We start from the raw sequence: 25,009 nt of genomic DNA on the forward strand, positions 1-25,009 counted from the left end.
GGGCCGTTGAGCCCGATTAGTTTTGGGCTTTCAACCAGAGCGGCAAAAGTAATTTATTAATAAAATATTCAAAAATAAAACTGAGGGAGAAAAGATCGCACCTGCACTCTTCTCTCATCACTGTAAATTTCATTTTCAACTCAACCTCTCAGCATCCAAACCCTAGAGCAGCAATGTCGACTGCCTATGGATTGCTCCGGGGTTCTAGGGCTTTGTTCGCCGCAGCGAGATCCGCCGCGGCGTCTGCTGCTCCCAAGGCCGCAGCTCCCCCTAGCAAAAGAGCTCTCGCCGCCGCAGCCGCCGCTCCCAAAGCACCAAAGCCAGCTAAGCAAAAGAAGCCAACCCAGCCGTCTGGGATAATGAAGGCGAAGCCGATATCGTTGGCCCTCCAGGATTTTGTGGGTGAGACTGAAATTTCTAGGGTGGAGGCTGTGAAGAAAGTTTGGGCGTATATCAAGGCAAACAATCTTCAGGTATTGTTGCAGGATTTTTCAATCTACATTATATTTCTGTCTTTAATTTGTATCTTCTGTGTGAGAAATGGGTGTGAATTCGAAGATGTGCTACTACTATTGTCCATGCCATGTGCTTCTACTCTGTGTTTGTGCGTTTGGGTTTGTGTTGATGCAAGGACTCTTAACACTGAAATTGTATTATCGGATTGATTGGACTGTTAATGTTTGTTGTGGTTTAATATATTTTGAACATTTGCTTATTGCATGTGATGTTTGTTTGATAATGTTACCTGGTTTCTAGTTAACCTAAGATTATTGTCTTTGTCTCTATCATCAAACTTGAGGCACACTGTTCCCTGAATTTACTATGAGGTGCTCGGAAATGGTCGAAGTCGTTGAATAGTAGGATCACTATGACTATAGCCCTTGGTGAATTCGCCAAAGACAATTTCTTTTACTTTGTGTTATTGTGAAATTTTAAATTGGAGTATGTTACTTGAGACATAGCTTATGTCAGCATTCAGCATGTTTTGACTTGTATGTTCTTGTCAATTTAATTCTCATGTGTGGTTTCAGGTGATTTAGTGTGTGAATACTGAATACTACATCAGAGGACAGTTTTCTTTACTCATTAGATTGGCAAACCCTGTATGATCTTAATTTCCTTTTGTCTGTCAAATGTCATTTGTGTGAATGAATTTTGTTACAAGTGTTAGCGCTGCCCCTCCCAACAAACAAAATTTGATAATGTGATCTTGTTGCTCCTAATATTTAAGAAAATGACCGGGAATATTTTATTGGTTAATATCAATAATTTCTGGTTCTAAGACGCCATCCTTGATTCAACAAGAACTACATGGTTGCTGTTTCTTGAGACAACATATGTATTATCTCATTACGACCAGAAGAAACTACAATTTTGTTTCCTATTTGCATAATTGTGTTTCATATTAGCTCATATGACCTAAATAAACTGAATTTGTATTTCCCATTAGCTCATAGTACTTTATTTTATTCAAGCTAAAGACATGCAAAGTTGCATCTGTAACAGCTTCAAATATAACACTGTTTCTTTGAAGACATTTCTCTTATTTAGTAGTACTAGTATTTGTATAAACCTAAGCTTAGATGTTTATCCAGTATGGGATGAGAAAGCCTCGTTAGATGTTTTTTTCTTTTTTTTTGACATTTGACCTTAATCATTTTAAATTATTTGATTTTGTTGATTTGTAGCTCCAGTACTTTAATAAGGATGCATTTGTCCATTTAGTGTTGGGGTTACCTGCTCCCTCTGATGTGTGCTGTGTGCTGTGTGGCGTGTGCCAATATGCTACTTGCAGCAGCAACAATGAATACTGGACCCTTCATTTGAGCTTTTTAATGCATCAACACTCTTGTAAAGAAACAATCCTAACTTGGCTTATCGTTTCAGCCTTTTGACAAGATGTGATTCTCTGTGGAAGTGCATTATTGCTTGTGCTTCATTTGGATGATTGGTTCTTCATCTAGGCTGTGAAACTCATCATTTAAATACTTGGTTCAAATTCCCACTGCTGGCATTTCACTGGTTAATAGTATTGAATTATGATGAACTTTATTTTTTGTAAGTTGGGCTTGTCATGCTTGTTTGTGTATAGTATGTTGTTTAGTGATTTACTCATGCTTTGACATTTTTTGTGCAGAATCCGGTAGATAGGAGGGAGATCTTTTGCGATGACACACTCAAGAAGCTGTTTGAAGGAAAGGATAAGGTGGGGTTTCTTGAGATCGCTAAGCTGCTTTCCTCCCATTTTGTGAAGTCGGCTTGAATGCTACTGGGGTTCATTGTCCAAACCTCTGGAAGAAGTTGCTTCCAAGTTCTTACTTAACATTTGTTTTTTTTTGTAGAGACTTCTAAGTTATGTTTCTAGCTTGACATTGTAAAAAAGTAGGATGATTTAATCCAGTTATGAAATTTTCCTGCTCTCTGTCTCCCTCTCTCTCTCTCTCTCTCTCACACACACACACACACACGCTCACTCACATACACAAACACACAAGACACACACAGACCTTGATTATCTGACAGTCATGAATCTCGAGTCTTGACTAGTGATTTATGTATGCTTATAAAGAGATAATAGTAACCTTTTTCAATTTGTTTTAGCCGGAGAAAGTGAGCCCTGGTGAACCAACCTGAGACAATGATGTTTACCAGATCAATGCGAATAAATTCGTTTAAATTCAATAACAAGAAATCTAGAACTGGATTGCCGGGTCTGAAAGAAATAGAGAGGGGTCTGAAATTGGCACCCGGCCGGGTGGTTTTTCCCCTTCATAATTGACCCAACCGGGTATCGTTGTAGAGATAGATTTTGTGGACTCCTTTTGGAATTTTGGGCCTTTGCTATAAATAGTAATTTTTCTCATTTTCCAATTAGACTTTGATTGAAATTAGATGCTTGAGAGATTTGCTTCTCTTTGAGGGTTTCTTATCCGATTCCTAGTTATAGGTTGCTTGAATCCATCAATTATTATGAATCCATCAATTCTTAGTGAAACATGAGTCAAGTAGAGGTATACTTCGATGACTGTGGATTCTTGACGGCTTAGCCATGGATGCTTGTTAGTATAATATAAGTGCTTTAGCTTATTACATCAATGACAATTTATCTCTTATTCCACCTTATCTTTTGTTGATCTTCCTTCTTATTCAATGGATATTGTTGGATTTTTATCTTTGATTACTTGGGAAATTGAAAACCATTCCACAAAATTTATTAGATCAAACATTATCAAATGGTATAATTCTTGGGTTAATGGATCACAATCTATAGGGATCCATATCAACCAAACACACTACATATTTAATCTCGGGATACAATCTTGCAAACCGAACACCCCTAAGTTAATACATTGAACTACTCCATGAGGGGTAATTACATGTTCATGCAAAATGTTTTACCTTTGTTTCAATTTAGTACAAAAAATATTAAGTTTACATATTACATACAAAAAGTTTAGTAAGTGTTCCAAAATAATACGTCACGTCAAGTCCCCACTAACACCGTTACTTCTAATTATATCATACATACAAAAAGTTTCACCAATGTTTCAGATTTGTACAAAAGTTTTAAATTAAAACATTCCATTAATTATATCAAACAATTATTTTTATTACTCACAAAAATGAAAAATACAGGGAAAAAATCTACCACTCTTCACCATCAAATTAACAAATTGCATTTTATTGTCTAAGCTTTCTCATAGAGTATAGTACTATTTTGGTCCTAAACATATGACCGATTTACAATTTTGGTCCAAAACATTTACTTTTTGAAAATCGAATCCAAAACATACGAAAATGCTATTGAATAGGTCATTTTCGACGGTTTGCGTCATTTTTTACAGTCAACCGTCAATTAGCCCAATTTTGACACAATTAGACTTAATATGAGATTATTAGTTGGTTAATATTATGTTCAATATTTTGCTAAATATTCAATTTTTAGCTTGTAAATCTGCAATGGGTGTGGTTAAATGTTCAGGACCAAATGAAAGTAAATAATTTATATGAAGGACTTAGTTTGTACTTTAAGCTTGTCCAATTATTGAATCAAAATTTGATTTCTACCAATTTTTTTAAGAAGGATTCACTTCAAAATTCAAATAGGAACAAAAAATTAGAGTTTTCAAACACTCCATCAAATTACTTGAACATACAAAAAAGTGTTGCAACAACAACAAAACAAACACCAAAGCTCAAAACATTCACTAATTTCTGAATTTTATCCTTAATTTCGGTTAAATTCAATGCCAAATCCCCAAAATCGGCACCACCGAAGGCGTTGACGAAGAACAGTCACGTGCTTCGACTTCATGATTTGGCTCGCACCACTTGAAGAAACTGCATTCCTTCCTCTCACATACAAAGTAAAGCTTCCCCCTCGATGGTTTGCGTTGGCCGGTGAAAATACGGAGCGCCGCCGTCTTCTTACAATAGTAGAAAGCGTAGCTAAATCGGAGGTCTCCGAAGTCACGAACGCCGTCGTTGTCGACGGTGTCCCGGCTGCACGTCAAACGCCCCATGTTCGAAGGTGTTTGTTTGTTGCAGAGATGGAGGGAAAAAATTAGGGCTCTTGGGGGAGAAGAAAGAGGGGAAGAAATTTGAATGAAATGAAGTGTTGGAGAAAGATAGATTAATATTACTCATTTTCAGAATTTCATTCAACATTTAAAATGTAAAATCCGAAAATAAAATAAAAATAAATAAATTAGCTACAGTAATTAAAAATCAGCTAATCAGGTCAAAATTGAGCTAAATGACGGTTGACCGTCAAAATGACGGAAACCGTCAAAAAAGGACCTATTCAATAGCATTTTTGTATGTTTTGGATTCGATTGTCAAAAAGTGAATGTTTTGGACCAAAATCGTAAATCAGTCATATGTTTAGGACTGAAATAATACTATACCCTTTCTCATATAACAATGGAGAATACAATAAAAAATATTGAATCTTTTTTGTAAAAAATAAATATTGACTTATTAACTGTTTGAAGCTCAAATTAGCCATTTTATAAAGATGAAATATTGACTTATTTTATACGATAAAGAACATTATAAAAAATAGAGAATATTGAGAAACAATTTTTTTAAAACCATGATCAATTGTTGGAAGAATTGATACTGACTGTTATTTTTTAGACTGATTAATTGTATTAAATCTCTAATTATTCTATAATTATGCTGATAAGTTGGACAAATTATAAACTAACTAACCATGTTTAAAATATTTAACGGAATGTATTAACTTAAACCACTTAGTAAAGTTTTTGTACTATGTAACATATAAACTTAATACTTTTTATATTAAATTGAAATAACATTAAAACATTTTATATAAATAATGTATTAACTTAAAACAATTTTTGTATGTAATATGTAAACTTAATATTTTTTTAAAAAAATTGAAATAAAAATAAAACATTTTGTATAATTACCCCTTTCTAGGAAGATTGAAGAGAATAATTAATTTATAAATATTCAAATTTCAGAAATTACTCATTTCCCCTGTTTCTTTATCATCGTTTTTAATATACTCCATGTATTTCAACCAAAACCTCTCAGTTATTTTCTGGGAAATCATAAACCCTACCCACCCACCTACCACCCCGTCGAAGCGCTGTCGCAACCTCCGCCGGCAGCCACCCACCGCCATGGCACCACCTACGTTCAGGTTAATATACTTTCCTAATTTGAAATTTTAACATCTATATTTCCTGTCGTTTGCAAATTCGTTGAAGGAAGTGGCTAGAAAAAATGATTTGATTATAGTGGTTGTGTTTTATCTTCTTTAGGTGAAATTAAATCTGTCAGTCTGGCTTCCTACAATATCGCAGTTGATTTCCAAATTCTGTATTCAAGTTTGATTATATTTTTTTCTCTTCAACTATAATGCATTACAATTATACACAATGTTGATGTGTTTTTTATTTATTAATTTAGTTTGTGGCGGATTTGGTCATGCGGCATTTGCATGGCTTTAGTTTCCCTAGCTAAACCCTCTTCAGCTGAAGAATATCAAGTGTTACGCTGTTTTTTTTTATTGGGGCATTCTTTTTTGCAAGTTTCAATTTTTCAGTTTTCAGGCGTTCTGGAAATTGCTTTCGTTAGTAATTAGATATGGCTGTTGAAGTCAGCTTAGTGCCACTTGATTTGATGATGCCTTTTGCATCCAGTTTAATTTTTTTCTTTGATTTTTTAGATATCACATTAGATTGTTAATGATGCCTTATTTTCCATGTAATTAGTTTCTACAGCTGCTAATATTATTAAGGGTATCCTGGTGGAAGGCAAACTGTTGGTGCAGTCGTGCATGTTGTATGTGTTATCTGTGCCAAAATGTGCATGGGAGGGGTCACAAGCATTGTATGTCATCTCGATTTCATAAGCTGTCAATAGGCATTTCTTTCCACCAAATTGAAAGACGCATTCCATTCAACTGGAGAGAGAATTAAACCAGTGGACGTCCTGAAGAAAACCAATTCTCAGTTTTACTTGCATCACGAAAATATCATTGGATTTAGTGAGATAAATGATAATTTTATGGTGGAAGGCCTACACAAAACCTTGAAACATTTTGCGAGCCAAGGCCATTTGACCAAAGCCTTTAGGATTTTTCGAATTATTCAACATCATGCCTTGGCATCTGCTTCTTGTGATTTTGTTGAGGACTCACTGTCCTGTCTATTGTTTTCTTGTACTGAACGCAAGTTGCTTATAGAAGGGAAGCAGCTTCATGCCCAGGTTATTACTTGGGGTCTCCAACATAATCATGTGTTGGTCCCAAAACTTGTTTCACACTATGCGGCTTTCAATTCCCTTGACGATGCTCATTTTGTAGCTGCGAATACATGTAGTCAGAATCCTTTACGATGGAATGTCCTTATCTCGTCGTATGTAAAAAGAGGGCATTTTGAGGAAGCTATTCTCGCATATAAACAAATGTGTCAGAAGCAAATAAAACCTGATAATTTCACTTATCCATCTATTCTCAAGGCTTGTGCCGAGCTATCAAATCTTGATTTTGGAAAAGAGGTTCATATGTCAATTGATGCTAGCTCTTTAAACACGGACTTGTTTGTGCAGAATGCACTGATCTCTATGTATGGGAAGTGTGGTGATCTGGAAACTGCTCGGAGTATATTCAACGGAATGCTAATTAAGGATGAAATTTCATGGAACTCAATGATCTCAGAATATGCCTCTAAGGATATGTGGAATGAGGCTTTTATGCTTTTTCAGAGCATGCAAGAAGCTGGCATTCAATCAAATGTTATAACTTGGAACACCATTGCTGGAGGTTGCTTGAGGACTGGCAACTTCAAGGGGGCACTTGAATTAGTTGGTCAGATGAGAGTTTCTCTCTGTTATCTAGATCCCGTAGCACTGATTATTGCCTTAGGTGCTTCCTCTCATATCTGTTCTTTGAAACTGGGGAAAGAAATCCACGGACTGGCAGTTAGAAATTCTTCGATTGACTATGTTAACTTAAAAAATGCATTGATTACCTTGTATTCTCGCTGTGGTGACCTTACGCATGCTTACACTGTATTTAGATCAATAGAAGCTAAAAGCATAATATCCTGGAACTCCATCATATCTGGTTTCGCACAGTGGGATCGGTCTGAAGAGGCAACATTTCTGTTCAGAGAATTATTTCATATGGAGTTCAAACCTAATTATGTTACACTTGCAGGCATTTTACCTCTTTGTGCACGTGTGGCTAACCTAAAACACGGGAAAGAGCTCCACTGCTATATTGCAAAGCGTGCAGAATTTTGGGGGTGCTTGCTACTTTGGAATTCTCTTATTGATACTTATGCAAGATCCGGGAAAGTTTCAGTTGCTAGAAGACTGTTTGATTTGCTTGATGAGAGAGATGCAGTTACCTACACTTCAATGATAAGTGGATATGGCGTACAAGGAGATGGTAAAGTTGCTCTCAATCTATTTGAAGAAATGATAAGATCCAAAATAAAACCGGATGCTGTAGCAATGATTTCTGTATTGTCAGCCTGTAGCCATTCTGGTCTTGTAAATCATGGTCAATCACTTTTTGAGAAGATGCAAACTGTATATGGTATCTCTCCTAAACTGGAGCATTTTTCTTGCATGGTTGATCTTTATGGGAGGGCTGGATTACTAAATAAAGCTACAGAAATACTATTAAGTATGCCTTTTAAGCCAACCCCGGAACTGTGGGCTACACTTATTGGAGCATGTCTGGTCCATGGGAATAAAGATATTGGGGAGTGGGCAGCTGGGAAGTTGCTTGAGTTGAAGCCTCAGCATTCAGGGCACTATGTTTTGATTGCCAACATGTATGCTGCTGCTGGTTGTTGGAGCAAACTAGTCGAAGTAAGGTCTTTTATGAGGGACTTGGGGGTGAGAAAGGATCCTGGATGTGCTTGGGTTGATATTGGGGCTGGAGTTTCTCCTTTCTTAGTGGACGACACTTCTAATAGCCAATCAGCTGAAATTTTCCTTTTGTTAAGGGGACTGACTAAGCAAATGAAAGATGTTGATTATGCAGCTTGCACAGCTTCTGCAGCAGACAAGGAAATTATACACGGAAATGATTACTCCTGAATTGGTATATATATGAGTAAACTGCTTCTTATGTACCCTTGAATTGATCAAAATTTTGAATTGATCAAAATGGCCTGTTTACTGTTTTTCACCAAGAGAGCATTGTCACCAAGAGGAGGTACTGTTTTCATTTTTAAAGTTTACTGGCAAAATTTATTCCATGATTAGGCATGTCGTCCTACCTAGTTGGTCTGTGCAGATGCAATAAGAATCGGATGGAGGTTTCAGTATAAGCAGAAGACAAAGTAAGGCTAGGTTGCTTTATGTTTGTGGATGAGGGTTACTTGTTTCAGCCACTCTTCTCACATTGATATTGTTCATTCAGGTCAATGCTTATTGTTTACACTTCTTTATAATATGATGAGTAGGCAGGCAGTACATGTTGAATATGTGCAATAAGTCTAAATATCTTTTGCCATCTATGTGAAAGCAAAAAAGAAAGAAATGATAAACACTTGAGATATCTTCTGCAATATCAATGCAGCATCCTGTTCCCATGCTTGCCTGTCAGTGACAGTGTGGCGTTTAATCTTGTGACTCTGATTGGTGCTGCTGCTATGATACATAACCATGACTTCTCGGCCGGGCCTTGTGAACGTTAGAAAGATGGTAGCAGCGAAATATTGCCATTGTGGCAGATTATGCATCCTTAGAAGCTCCACCGGAACCCCCTCAAGTGGTTCGAGATTGTGAAAGATATCCTGTACCGCATGTGTCCTGGGATTGGAGAGTGAGCGAAACACCTGAAAACTCACTCAGAAGTTTTGGATTTGTAAGAGCAATATCCCTTCTTAGTTTGATTCTTAGTTTGATGGTTGACACAGTGTTGATCTATATGTAACTATTCAATGGGAAAGCTATAAATAAATTAACAGTTGCATTATTGATTAAAACGTGTAATTAAATTAAAGTGTTAGAACTTTAAGCTTATGTACCACCGTGCTAAAAATACTCTTGGAGATAGGGTAATTAATATCTTGTTGATGCTGATTTGATTTGGGATGTTTCGTACTTGTAGCATTTACAGATTCTTTCCCTACATCTTTTCATGTAGATAAAATTGCATCAATACTTTTGTGAACTGTGTCGTATTTTTATTATTATCTCTATCATCTTCACAAATTTGGATACAATAATTTATGATAAATATAAATCTGTAATGCATGACAAAGTCATATAACGATACCACGCAATTTAGACGCAAAAAAATGATGGTTTCGATTTTTTAATCCAACGAAGTGATCTGGATAATACTGGTGAGCAATTAATTCACTTACTCTAGGTGCTTACGATTTATTGGGGGTTTTTTGCCCCGTTGTACTATATTTCATTTTCTGACTTACTAAAAGAAATCTATCTCGTTGGCAATTTCTATAATATTACGAAATGTCGATACGGAATTTGATTGGAAAATCTATAAGCCAATGTGAAACAAATACTAGGAAAATCTATCGCAGCAATTTCTATTATATTACGTGTTGGATTGTAACAATACTAGGAAAATCTATCAGAGCTATTTCAATTATATTACGTGTTGAATTGTAATAATCAGCATGCAATCCAAAAACAAACATACTACTAATTCATTTTTCCATTATTATAATTAAACCTTAGAGACTAAGATAGAAATGCCATGCATAAATATTCAAGTTTTAATACTTGTGCTTATGCGATAACAAGAGCCTACCTAATAAAGTGAAAAAAACGCGTGACTAAATTAATACGATATGATCCACGGTTGATTAAAAGTATATTTCATCAGTGTATATCGCTCGTAATATTTTTTGTTCAACCAACTTCCTTATAAAGAGGCAAAACCCCAAAACGGATAAGGATTAAAAAAGCAAAAACTAAACCTAGGTGAAACCAATCAGGTGAAATAAGCTTTATGTTATTGTTCCATATATGAATTTATGCTGCTATGATTTCTTTACTCATAGGGTTTCTGATTTTTGTATAGTATTTCTTGTTTTTTTACTTATGTTTTGATATACTATGATTATAATGGCGCTGGAAAATCTTTTTATTTTGTTTTTGTTGATTCATGTGAGCCTATGAACGATTGTCTAACTTTTGTTATATTTTATCGCCTGTGGTTTATTGTATTTGCTGATTGATCATGGCAAGTTTCCAGTTATCATGTGTCTTTCAATAAATTATGACGTTTCCTTTGTTAGGAAAGGAAGGGTTTAGGTTGATGGTCAGTATTAGTTGGAATGTCTTTCTCTGAATTCGTGATTATTGAAAAGTTAACCAATCTGTTTGGTTGTACATATTTAGGATGATGATCTTTCATTCTATTCACTTAAAATGCCTTCTTATCATCGTAATTGTGCGTGATAATTGATATCTTAAGCATGATGTTCGTGTATCGTGTTCACACCCCCAAAAGCAGTAGAGCGATATAAGAGGATTAGCTTTTCAGGATACACCTTCCCATTGAATGATGTGTTGTTAATTGGTTTTTCAGTTGTGTGTTTGATTCAAATTAAGAAAGATGGAGGGTGGAAACAACAAACATGATGGTTCGGACGACAAGGACAAAGGGCTGTTATCTAATCTTGCTGCGTATGCTGCTGGAGCAGGACATTATCCTCCCCATGGAGCTTACCCTTCTGCACCATATCCTCCCCATGGCTACCCTCCAGCTGGTTATCCACCGTCGGGATATGGGTATCCTCCGCCACATGGATATCCTCACGGAGGGTATCCACCAGCAGGGTACCCTCCTCCTCCCCCGGCAGGTTATCCTGGCGCATCTCATTCAGGTAGCTTTTATGTCAAGAGTTGTCATTTAAATACGAGTAAGAAGTAAAACTGCGAATGCTGCTGGTGTGTGAGAGATTTAGAATGAAGTAATGATGGTTTTATGGTGTGTAATTTGACATGTGTGAATGCAGGGCATGGAATGGGAGGACTCCTTGCCGGAGGTGCAGCTGCAGCCGCTGCTGCTTATGGTGCTCACCACATGGCTCATGGGATGCACCGGCCTCATGGTGGTTTCTATGGCCACCATGGGAAGTTGAAGCATGGCAAGTTTGGGAAGCGCTGGAAGCATGGCATGTATGGGAAGCACAAATTCATGAAAAGATGGAAGTGATGCGACAAAGCATCCCTTGTTTGTCTCGTTTCGCTGCTGGCAATTCTACTGTCATCGTGTTATTTCCCTGCTTATCGCAAACATATTTCTTCCATTATTGTTCTGTACAGAGTTATGCAGTTAGCTACTGAATATTTTGTTGGTGAAATTTCTGAACATCTGTGATTTGGGTTTTGCACATAGTATTGTGTACTTGAACATGAATGATTTCCTGACTATGCTATATTCATCCAAACTAATGTGCTTTCATTGGAACACATTGTGGTTTCTCTCTTCATGGTGCACACAAGTATTATACTCTTAAGGGTTTCAAGAAGATAGTGTCTTATTATAAGCTTGCACTTCCACATATCTAATTTTGTTTAAATATTTCAATTCTTGCTATCATATCTGAGATGGTTATTAGGAATTTATGTCTCAACATCTGGGATTTTGCTGGGTAGTATCTCTCTCTATGATGGGTATATGAAGCAGTGGTTTGCAGGGGCGGAGGGAGGGAGGGAGGGTGGGGCCAGGGGGCCCATGGTCCCCCCACTAATTCTTAAAAAACTTAGGGGTATTTTAGTAATTTCACAATAATGATAATTTATAATAAATATAATATTAGAGATAGGTTTCAGCAAAATATATATGAATCGTGCCTCTTAATTTAGCGTATTCATTCTGCCGTTCCAATCCAAGTCTGAATTTAGCGTATTCATTCTGCCGTTCCAAGTCTGAAATCTGGTAAACTAGAACTAGGTATATTCAAAACTCAAATATAATTAATTTTTCTACATAGGTTGTTTTTTTGTTTGGCTGCAATAATAATTCAAAGGGGGAGAAAGAAGATAGCTTATGTAATTCAATGGCTACGGTGGTTCTGTAGTTGGAATTTTATAACTCCAATTCTTTATTTGATGTGTGTGTTAATAGTTTTGCATACAGAAAATATCAAATATTTTGAACTTCGTCTTGCACGGTATTATCCTTCTGAATTTGGAGAAGCTGCTTCGTCTTGCATACAGAAAATATTTTGATTTGGAGAAGCTGCTTCGTCTTGCACGGTATTATCCTTCTGAATTTTCTGAAGTTGCTTTGTCCGAGCTTAAAAGTCAACTTGAGAACTTTATTTTCGATGTGCGCATAGATGAAAAGTTTTCACAAATATCAGGAATCAGTGGTCTTGCTCAAAAGATGGTTTCTACAAGGAAACATGAAGTTTTTCCAATGGTTTATTCATTAGTTAAGTTGTCATTGATCTTACCAGTTGCCACTGCATCAGTAGAAAGAGCCTTTTCAGCAATGAAGATCATCAAGACTTCTCTACGTAATAGCATGGGAGACCAACTATTGAATGATTGCTTAGTTCCTTACATCGAAAAGGATGTGTTTGTTAAAGTTACCAATGAAACTATTATGCAGCGGTTTCAGAAGATGAAGAATAGAAGACAAATGTTATGAGGTGATTGCATTTGACTTTTACATTTTGAACCTTATAATTTAATTTATGTAATTTTTTTTGAAGTTTAATTTTGGACCCCCCATTATGAAATCTCTGGCTCCGCCACTGGTGGTTTGTTGCTACATGTAGATTCATGGACTGCCAAATACAGATTTCAACAAGGCAATATTTTCACTCTCTTAAAAACAGTAATAAAAGAGTCTACAATTAATCACTTATTTGAACCTTCAATTCCAACACAACGTTAAATTATACTCCATCTGATTATTAAAAATGAAATGTTTTCCTTTTTTTATTGTTCCATTATAAATGAAACGTTTTCTAAATGAAAACAACACTATTTCTACTTTTTTTTTATCTCACTTCATTAATTTACAAAACAATATTGCATAAAATCTCATGCCAGAAACCAAATGTTTCATATTTATTGGGACGGGATGAATATAAATATATCGTGCCTGAAATCATATGTTTTATATTTATTGGGACGGAGGGAATATAAAATAAATAAACATATATTAATGGTGAACTAAAACATAAACATTTCACTAAAGACACTGCCCTCTGTTTGGGGAGGATATATCAAGATTAGCACTAAGCATCGTGTTTGGTTATGTTCCTAGCTAGTCTACATTAAGAGAGAGAAGATTATACTGTTGCGTGCTTCAAAGGGAAAAAATAAACCAATCTTGCTTGTCCAAAATATACATTTCTCTATATTTGTCCTTCAAATATGAACTTTGGTCAAATTATGCAACTCTATTTCTCATGAAATTTACGTAAAATATCACAAACTTTACGTCTGTTATTTTTTATGGCAGATCAATCATCATATTTGACTAACGTACATTGATTTTTTTTATCCTATTTGACACAACTAAATCACATGACTTTCGACGTGCCTTTTTATCCTACTTGCTAAAAACTTAAAAATATTCTAAAATATTATAAATATTTCATGTTGGCCATATAAAATAAGTTTTTGCCAAATATAGCTTATTTAGGTAAGTTGAAATGACACACGGAATGCAAAGAATATGATATTTTAGACCAATTTTAAAGTTCGTAGAAAATACTAAAACTATACCAAAATTTGTAATTTTAGGGACCAATATCTCATTTATATTTAGGATATCCAATTTAAAACAAGCAGTTCACATACCAATCTAACTATACAACTTACTTGAAATGGAATTGGGGGTCGGAGGTTGAAGTCTCCATCGACCTTTTCACATTTCTTTACCATCCTCTTCTTCTCCAAAAGGTAGACATATCCTAAATCTTTGTTATGAGTTATGACAATTTGTTTCATTGAGGGCTCAATTACATTTCCTTACATTGGGATTGAGATATGATGAATTGCTAACTAATTTAATTTGTTAACTTTGCTAACTTGTCAACTTTGTATATAAAAAATGTCAAAACTCAATTACAATTTCCCTGCTTTAGGATCATTAATTGCTAACTAACTTAATTTATTCACTTTCCTAATTTGTCAATATTGCACATAAAAGATAACATTTTTTGTATACATATTACAAAGTTTGACAAGTTAGTAAATTAAGCTAGTTAGCATCCTAATAAGACCCTCACTGCCCTAATATAGATATTTGTGATATGATCTTTGCTCTATGGAAAGATATCATTTCATTGACACATAAAAATGTCTATATAGTTTAAATGACAAATGTACTAATATAGTTGGATATTTATAATACTTTTATTGCATTAATTTGCCACTTCAGCAAATCACAACGCCATTAATTTGTCAAAAATTGACAATAGTATGAAAGTTCTTAGGAAGAATCAGAATTAATTGAAAGTTCGTCTATTTAGGCGTATTTAGCCAATCACTTTATATATACTCACATAGAGATATGAGATAAGATAGAATAGGGAGTATTAGGGTGCTACCATAGTTAGAGTGACAACGTACCACCAACCTCGTGCTGCCACGTGGCAAGCCATCCAGCAATATTAGAGGTGTATCCAGCAATATCATAGTAAGCGTTTTAGACGGATTTCTACAGATTGCATGATAGTATTATGTGGATTGCAGTGTACAGTGCTGAGTATTGTGTTATTGTGTATAATGCAAAATAACGGTATGAAAAAAGCAATATGTCTATATATATACTGCAACTGAAACATTTTATGTCTATACTGCAATACTCAATAATCTACACTGCCATCCACATATTACTATTATGCAATCTGTAAACGATTACTAAATGAATATTGCTGGATACACCTCTAATATTGTTGGATAACGTGTCATGTGGCAGCACGAGATTGGTGGTACGTTATCACTTTAAGAAGGATTGTCATCTTAACATAATCTAAGATAGATATTTGTATATACCAAAGGGATGTATCAAAATTTTGATATGACTTAACATGATATTCATTTACATGCACATGTAAATTTGTAGTCAACATTGAGATTTCAAATCTAGATAGTATTAGGTTAGGTATCTTCTTTTCGCATTGAAGTTGGAATATAAGATGGAATCCAATGAACAAAATGATGGGTTTGCAACTATTTCCCTCATACTTTGTCGGATCTCGAGGGATATATATACACTATTTCGCGCAATGAATCTACCAAACATTTCACAGAAATAAATCTTCACCTAATTCGAGAAAAATTCCATTACATGTATCAAACAATTAGTAATTGATTAAATTCCACTTTTCCACCATACCTTTTCCTTGTAATGTTCCCTATTAGTTGCATTATAAGTATTTAGTAGTAGTTTATTTTATCAATACCTCGACATAGATAATTAATTGATGCTTTGAAGCTGCTTCCGCCGTATTAATTACAGTAAGAAATACTTATAATTAGAGTATTAATCATATCAATACTTAACAACTTGTACATAAATTAAATTAAATAAGTTTTGGGAAGACAGTTATAGTATGGGAAATTAATAATTCTCCAAAGTTACAAGAACATATACCTAGGACAATTTATAAAAGTGTGCTATGATTGCTGTTTTTTAAAAAAATTGAATTGGATTGAATTGAATTGAATTGAATTGCATTAATAAATTCTTATATTTGATGAGTTTTTTAAAGTGCAACAAATACTTGTGAAAACTCGTTGAAGGTGTGTGTGTGTGTGTCCATGTGAGCGCTTCATCCCACAATAAATTATGTTATCTTTTTAACATACATTGAATATTACTATTAAATTATAAAATTTTAAAAACACGAACTAATAATATTATTTTATAGTATATCAGAAGAATTGGCACACGTGTTAGTAACAAAAGGGAAAGCTTTTTGCTTATTTTATTAACTAAACTAATAATATTCGTTCATGAACTAAAGAACATGTAGCTTAGCTAGAAATTTCGTTATTTGGGATTAATTACGCTGACCTTTCGAAATTAGGGGTTAATTTCGTTAACCTTTCATAATATGGTATCGATGCGTGCGTATTTTTCAGAACAAGGGATTTCTAATTTTTAATCTTTTTTCTATTCTTTTTTCCTATTATCTATTTTCCATCATTTATAAATGGACTAAACTACCCTTATTATATTTTTATCTAAATCTAATAAATCAACATAATCACCTTTGCTGCTTCTTTTCCTTACTTTAGACCCGTCTCCACCCTCCTCGACGGGGCGCCTCTGCTGTTCGCCGTCTCCGTCTGCGTCTCCACTCTTCTCTTCCCCCGCAGTCTCTTCAATCCAAAATAATGATGATAAATTGTTTTATGAACAAAATTGTTATTTAATAGACACTCGAATAGTTCACGCACAAAGACAGTTGATTTATCAAAATTTTAATATTATTATATCATTGTATATGGAAAAGATTAAAAGAGAAAATATTCAAAAGATTAACGAATCTCTTAAATGATCGTCTGATTTATTAGAGTTTAGGTAAAAAAATTGAAAAGGGTAGTTTAGTCCATTTATAAATGATGGGAAATAAATAATAGGAAAAAAGAATAGAAAAAACATTAAAAATCAGAAATCCCTCATTCTGAAAAATACGCACGCCTCGATCCCATATTCTAAAAGGTCAGCGAAATTAACCCCTAATTTAAAAAGGTCAGCGTAATTGATCCCAAATAACGAAATTTCTCGCTAGGAAGATAAACAATTCACTAATCCATAAGTAATTAACCGATAAATCCGATAAATTAATACTACTAACATGTTATCGTTCTAATATGATCATAATTTATTTAATGTCAATATCATTATTTATAATATTAGTACAAAGATGGAAAAAGAAAGAAAAACGTATTCACATGGTATGGAAGTAGAAAGCGTTGGGAGTTGGAAGAAGCGCTGGTTGGGTCATAAAGCGGCATGTGCGGTTTGGCGGCAAAGTCGCTCTAGTGGGGCCCTTTTGCGCCGCTACTTCACTTGTCCTTCATTAATTACCATTATCTATTCCATCTATTTTTCCTATTTATAACTAGTATATTCATTTTTATCATATTTTCTGTGTACAAAATGACCGTATGTGGAATATTGACACTGAGATGGGAGCCACAAATATAGTGGGAAGGCAAATAGCAATATCCATCTCTTATCCAGATAAAATACTCATAAACTAGCTGTTTTTTTATATCAATTACAAATTACAAGTTCAATTTCGATTTTCAAATTTGGATATATTTTCATGGACATGGAAAGGATGCATTGCATGCGCAAGATAGGCATCAACAACAGGTTACGGGTGGAAGGGGCGTGCTACACGCTCTACGTGCAAAGGGATGCAACGAGTGTAGCACGCTGTCATATCTAAAAATTATATTTTGGGGTGCGAAATAATGATAATGATTTTGAGCTGAAAAATCCAACTTCAGCATACTTTAGGCCATCCACGGTGCATGGTAGAAAGGAGGGGCCGGACCATACTTGGGGTCCGGTCGGGCCTGCAGCATTTGAATAAATTTAAGAACTTATAGAAGAAAATATTAAAAAAATAGTTCATTAGGGGCTTAAGAGCATCCGCAACGGTGGCGACGGTCGCCACCGCCGTCCGCGCCGCTGGCAAGGCGAAGGACCGCCGCCGCCGCGCCAGCGAGCAGCTGACGTGGCGGCACGGGATTGGGCAACGGCATAGCCGTTGCCTTCAATTTTTTTTTACTTAAAAATCGGTATTTAATTGTAAATAATGATAAAAATTAAAAAAATATATTTTCCAAATCCAAAAAATATGGCCGTTTTTTTCCCGTTTTTTCTGAATTTTTTTGAATTTTTTTTATTTTTTTCCCCAAAATCATCTATAAATACACACATTCATCATCCATTTATCACATCAAATCATCTCTCATTCATCTCTCATTCATAATTCTCATACAAACTATCAACACATTCATCCCTCACTCAAAACCTCAAATGGATTTCACCCATATTATGGCGGAAGCGGAGCGCGAAGAACAAGAATACTACGAACAACATCGTGCCGCTTATGAAGCATATATGTCGCGGCGAATACCCCCGCTCCTCCTCCTCAACGAACTAGATCAAATCGCCGCTACATCCATCGTGACCGGGAGGGAGCGCACGAAAGGCTCGTTGCCGACTACTTTGCCGACCAGCCGCGGTTTCCGGCAGATTACTTTAGGCGCCGTTTTCGCATGTCAAAGCTCTTGTTCATGCGAATTGTCAACACATTGTCCGCACGTGCTGAATTCTTCCAAACAGGTCCAGATGCAGCCGACCGGCAAAGTATCACGCCGTTGCAGAAGTGTACGTGTGCCATCCGACAACTCGCTACTGGGCAAACGGCCGACATCTTCGACGAGTATTTGCATATCTGTGAGTCCACTGGAATCCTTTGTCTAAAGAATTTTTGCGAGGACGTTCGTTCAGCTTTCGGGGATGAATTCCTTCGGGCACCCAGCACCGATGATTGCCAACGGTTGCTTCGTCTTCACGAATCAGTCCATGGCTTCCCCGGAATGCTTGACAGCATTGACTGCATGCATTGGAGGTGGAAGAATTGCCCGAATGCTTGGAGGGGGCAACACTTAAGCGGTCACAAAGGCGGCGGCCCAACACTTATCCTTGAGGCGGTCGCCGACTACCGCCTATGGATTTGGCATGCATATTTTGGCGTTGCCGGAGCCAACAACGACTTGAACGTGCTCTATTCTTCACCACTCTTCAATGATGTGATGAATGGTGTAGCACCGGCGATCGACTTCACCATCAACGGAAATACATACCACATGGGTTACTATCTCGCCGATGGTATCTACCCAAGGTGGTCGACGTTCGTGAAGACGCTTCACAACCCGCACAACCCGAGACGGGTTCTTTTTGCGCAGCGTCAAGAGTCCGCGCGGAAAGACGTCGAAAGAGCCTTCGGGGTCCTTCAAGCCCGATTCAACATAGTGAAGGCCCCGGCTCGGCTGTGGTACGTGAATAATATCGCCGACATCATGTTCACGTGTATTATCTTACACAACATGATTATAGCCGACAAAGGGCCGAGGGCGGCTAGCTTCTACGACGAGGATGAAGCCGGAAGCTCAACAGCGAGGTCTCCCCCACGCCGAGGTGAGCATACGACGGTTGGCCAGAGGATCGAGACAAGGCACACAATGCGCGATACCCGAACCCACATTCAGTTACAAGAAGACCTAATCAACCACATGTGGGCGAAATTCGGCAACGAGTAGTGTTTTTTTAATTTTTAGTATTTTAATTGTGTAATTTTTAATTTTTAGGATTTTAATTATGTCGTTTTTATTTTATTTGTCATTTGTAATTTTATTTAGGTTTTTTAATGAATTTTATTATTATGGAAATGTTATTGTTTAATTGAATTTTAAATTAATTGTGCTCGTCCTTGCGGAATAGCACAACTGTGGGTGTTGTGCTCTTGCCAGATAGCAGGCAGAAAAAGTGGGGCCGGGCCCACAACCGTGCCGCTGGCAAGAGCACGGTTGTGGATGCTCTAAGCCCCTAGAGTTGGCTTATTCTTGTGAGGAGATCACTTGTTTGATATTGATGAGGAACTAAAAGGAAAAGTGCCGCATGTTTATTCAAGGTCTCTAGGAAGAATTGAGTCTATTTTATATGTAAAGTTTTTGATTATGCAATTTTTAAATTTTAATAAACATAATATTTTTCTTCAATTTGCAAATAAAATTATTTAAAATTTATAAATATATAATTAAAAATAACAAATGAGAAAAATGGATAGTATATATATGTCGCTCCTAGCCTCCTATATTATGGATGTCGAGATTAAGAAAAAATCGATTTGTAATCTATGAATAGTAGTATACAAGTAAAATAGCATATTGCCGTTGCAAATATTTCATCACCGTAATTCTGAATTATAATATCTATATACACATTTTACTCTATTATATTTATGACTATTGAAAATCTTGAAAATTGAAAGTCAATGAGAAATGAATTTAATGGGAGAATTATAAATGCAGTCTTTTATAAGTCAATGGATAGAATTCCAACTGGGGGGGGGGTCAAATCATACATGCATTAAAATTAATTGAAGTTTATTTGATTTCAAGCAAAATTATAGAAATAAGACCTAAATTCGAGAATTATGGAACTGTGCATCAAACTTTATAAATAAATTAATAAACACAGGTCCAAGTAGATTTGAAGTGAAATGAGCTACACTCAAATTCTTACAGGAGCACGATAAAAGTTCGACTCGTGAACCGCAATCAAATATTGCAAACTTCTCAATCTAAAACATTGCAATTTGTGAGTAAGTTTGGCGAAAATTACTTGTAACTTCAAGAAATTTTATCAATAATTTTAAAACTAAAATAAATGTCTATTACTTTTTCTTTAAAATTTTTATTACATATATTTATCATAATTCTGGTCCTAAATTTTTTATTACATATATTTATCCACATTCAGCAATTGTTGAACAAATAAAATATAAAATAAAGAACAATTTTGGTCCTAAACATATGACCGATGTACGAATTTGGTCCAAAATATCACTTTTTGAAAAACGGGTTCATAACAAATGAAATTCGTGTTGATCCGGTCCATTTTTAACGGTTCCGTTAATTTTTTACGGTCAACTGTCGATTAGCAAAATTTTGATCCGATTAGGCTTAATCTCGGATTATTAGTCATCTAATTATTGCAAATGTTCAAGACATATTTGATATTGATAATGAATTTGTTGGACTAGTTTGACGGTATTTTGTTCTATTTTTCTGCTTCATCTTCGACGGCATTGTAGTCCATAATGATATGTGGATGTTTCAAATCCAGTTTCAAAACCTTAATATGCATTTCAACATTATCGGAATTATGGAACATAGATTCAAGGGCTTACATTCATGATTCAAAATTAATCGAAATTCAATTGCTTCGTCGGAAACGGTAATTGAGGTTGACGGTGACAGTTTCGTCTCGTCGATGGGCTGTCGCTGTCGCCGGAACTCCTGCAACAGTGCGACCTCTCCATATCCGACAAGCCCGACAGGTTTTGGAACAAGTTGCAGAGAAAGAAAATTAGGTTCTTGGTGGTGCGGGGAAGAAGAAATGAAAGAGAGGGAGAATAAAAAAAATTAATTTTGATTCATGTTTTCATTTAAGGTTTTTCTATTGTACAAATATTTCAGAAATTTTCTTAAAAAAATAAAAGAATAGCTACAGTAAAAAATGGCTAATCCGGTCAACAAAACACTAATTAACAGTTGACCGTCGACGGAACCGTAAAAAAAGATCAGATCGACACGAATTTCATTTGTTATGGACCCATTTTTTAAAAAGTGAATGTTTTGAACCAAATTCGTATATCGGCCATATATTTAAGACCAAAATTGACCTTTACTCTAAAATATATTAGCACTACCTTTTTAGATTAATGAGTCAACGTGGAACTTTTGCCAACTCTGTTAACTATCGGATTGATTATCTTAAATTCGTTAATACTTATTTACACATTTACAATAGTCATATAACATATCCCTATAGACCAAAGTGTGTTGACTCCAGTACGTTTAGAGGTTTTTTTTCTTTACCTTCACATTTCTATTTCTTGCTATTTTAATTTATGTTTTTTTAACTACATGTGGATATCCTCTGTTGCTATTCATATATACTCCAGCACTTGACTTTTGTTTCTGGTTTCGATCTTGTTTTGTTGGGCTTCTTCAAATTGCTTTGTTGTTGTATTAGGCCATCCGCAATGGGGCGGACGATGGCACGCCCGATTGCGCGCATCGTCCACGCCCGCCAACGTCCGCCCCATTGCGGGTGCGTGACATAGGCCACGGACGATCGTCTCGCCCTATACTAAGGGCGCGGAGTATAGCGCGGACGATGCCCATCGTCCGCGCCATCGTCCGCCCCATTGCGGCCTACGCGGACGATGGCCGCGGACTATAGGCCATCGTCCGAGCCATCGTCTGACCCACTGTGGGCTACGCGGACGATCGACGCGGATGATGGCAGCGGCAATCACCTGGTTGACCACCGAAGCTGGTGATTACACGAGCAGCGGCAGCGGCAATCACCCGGTTGACCTCAATCGGACGTACGTGGATGAAGGGAGTTCCGGCACACCGGTGTCCTCCCGGCGTCAAGGCTGCGAAGGCCAAGGGGAAGGCGGCCGCGACCTCATCCTCGACCGCTGCAAACCCATCTCCGTTCCCGGAAACGCTCCCGACCCAGACGGCCACCGCGTTTGAGTCGTTGGCAACAGCGTCGATGGCGAGGACGTTATTGCAGACGCACAAGGCCCTCAAGAAGTGTACCGACCCCGACGAAGCCGAATATCTCCGGGCGTTAATCGATGAGCTGCGTCGGAAGTTGGGAATTGCACCGACGTAGTTGTTTTTTTTTTGTAAGTTGAATGGTGTAACTTTTTTTATTAATGCGTCGCCATTTGTTATTTAGATGTTTTTTATTTACTCGTTACTTGTTATTTGAAAACATTTAAATTAATTAAACAAAACAATAAAATGATGATGTGGCGCGCCTTAGGGCGCCCCACTGCAGGTGGGGGGAAAGAGGATAAAACTGATTACGTGGCCCGCCATAGGGCGCGCCTTAGGGCGCCCCACTGCTGATGCCCTTAGATTTATAGTTGCAGACATGGTTTTTTCACCGCCTCTTAAATGTTGTTCTCGTGTTTTAGGCTCTTGATTAGGATTTTATTTTCTTATTTTGTTGTCTGTACTTTTGCTATGTATCATGAACTATCGTTCGCCATTTTTTCATAACATTTCATTTTGTAAGAAAGGCTTATCGATAAGACCGATTATATATTTTTCTTATGCGGTAGGTTAGATTTATAAGTACTTGTTGTATCGTAGTCCATCCTCAAATCAATATACATATGAGATTTAGTAATATATTCGAACCATAAATTTATCTTTCAAATATGTTTTAGAATATTTCAAATAATTTTACTACCGAAAATTTCAGATAATGTGATTAGGCAATATATAAGTTATCACATGCATAGAGTGCATCTTTTAGAAAGTTGATCGACCATTAGACCGTCTTTAACCATACTCTAAAAATGAGTTTTGGTGTAGAAATCTTCTCTAACCATACATCAAATTCAAACTCATTTTTAGTGTTTTTTGTAAAACAACACTAAATATGGTGTTACTGCAAAATTTTATGAGACAAAAACTCAAAAATTGTGTAAATTTTAAATTTAGTGTAAATAGTTGGAGTAAAACTACTTTTTAGTGTGACGTATACTCAAAAATGGATTTGAATTTGGTGTAAATAATTGGAGATTGTCTTACCTATTAAACTTCAAATTCCTCGTCATAAATTTTTGTAAAAAGATGTTAATATAATCAAATAGGAGTATTCGATTAGCTTATAAGAGCCGAAAGTCAAAACAAAAAGAATTTTTTTTCGTTGGCCATTTTCTTGGCATCATGTGGTTAAGGACATTGTTTTGAAAATCGGACCGAACCAGTCTGTCAAACCGGACCGGCCTGTCGGACCGGTTCTGCCACGAATTGGTGCTTAGTCCGGTCCGGTTGACCACTTTAAACCGCCAGGAGGTTGAGCCGTTTTGGACCGGATGAACCGTGCTTTTCAACCGGGAACCGCCAACCGGTTGAACCGGTTTTCAATAATTACACCAAAATTTGAGGCCAATGGGATTCACCACATACCTCTTGTGTATAAGTCCAACTCCATTACCACTCCACCACTACAATTGTTGTGATATAACATTACCTTTAATTATTCTTATAATCAATGAATAAATTTCATTCATTCTATGATTAATTATTATTTTTATAAAATGATTAATTAATTATGATTAATTGTAAATAAAATATGTTAATATATATTTTTTTATTTAATAAACTTTAATAGTAATTTATTACACTAAATTTGAATATTGTCATATATATATATATATATATACATATATATACATTTAATTAAATATAAGTTTTAATATATTAGGTGCATATATATATAATTATATTTATATTTCACTAAAATTTAATTATACTTATCCACAATTAAGTTTAATAATATATTATTATTCACTAAATTATATATTTATATATATGAATTTGATCAAAACTACATTTTATTATATAATAAATTTGATGTATTTATATAATATATTTAATTATATTTGCTACAGTAAAACAGTCCGGCCAGTTGAACCGTGAACCAGTAGCTTTGCCGGTTCGCTTGCCGGTCCGGTTTTCAAAACATTGGTTAAGGATTAATCATCAAATTCCACTATTTTTATTTAAGTGAATATCTGTCTCTCCAATTCACATTCACACCAATCAGCTTTCGAGACTTGAAGAGAAGAAAAGTTTATGAGCATAGACCAATAACAGCATGTTTAAGAAAAATACAAAAGTAAAAAAGACCAACAACAACAAAATAAAGGTGAAAAGAGAACCC

At 35.8% G+C, this 25,009-nt stretch overlaps 3 protein-coding genes across 4 annotated transcripts; all 3 read left to right on the top strand.

Moving 5' to 3' along the window:
- The first annotated feature begins 95 nt into the window (after positions 1–95).
- Positions 96–2,426, top strand: LOC121775857 (protein TRI1-like). The gene is made up of 2 exons (XM_042172934.1): positions 96–473; positions 2,138–2,426. The coding sequence occupies exons 1-2, from the start codon at positions 174–176 to the stop codon at positions 2,261–2,263; spliced, it is 426 nt and encodes a 141-aa protein (XP_042028868.1). The 5' UTR covers positions 96–173; the 3' UTR covers positions 2,264–2,426.
- Positions 2,427–5,563: 3,137 nt separating this feature from the next.
- On the top strand, positions 5,564–9,479 carry LOC121777709 (pentatricopeptide repeat-containing protein At1g71490-like). Its single transcript, XM_042175053.1, is given in 3 exon segments — positions 5,564–5,671; positions 6,246–6,448; positions 6,450–9,479. Coding segments are annotated over 2 exon segments (2,268 nt in total). The 5' UTR covers positions 5,564–5,671; positions 6,246–6,317; the 3' UTR covers positions 8,587–9,479.
- An 832-nt stretch (positions 9,480–10,311) lies between these two features.
- Positions 10,312–11,943, top strand: LOC121776190 (glycine-rich protein A3-like). Of its 2 annotated transcripts, none has more exons than XM_042173343.1 (3): positions 10,312–10,460; positions 11,057–11,354; positions 11,487–11,943. In XM_042173343.1, the coding sequence occupies exons 2-3, from the start codon at positions 11,084–11,086 to the stop codon at positions 11,684–11,686; spliced, it is 471 nt and encodes a 156-aa protein (XP_042029277.1). In that variant the 5' UTR covers positions 10,312–10,460; positions 11,057–11,083; the 3' UTR covers positions 11,687–11,943. The 2 variants fall into 2 exon arrangements, with proteins under 2 accessions (XP_042029277.1, XP_042029278.1); XM_042173344.1 differs by having other exon boundaries at positions 10,324–10,460; positions 11,080–11,354.
- Positions 11,944–25,009: the final 13,066 nt, after the last annotated feature.

This window comes from Salvia splendens, chromosome 18, assembly GCF_004379255.2.
Source record: "Salvia splendens isolate huo1 chromosome 18, SspV2, whole genome shotgun sequence".
Lineage (NCBI taxonomy): Eukaryota > Viridiplantae > Streptophyta > Magnoliopsida > Lamiales > Lamiaceae > Salvia > Salvia splendens.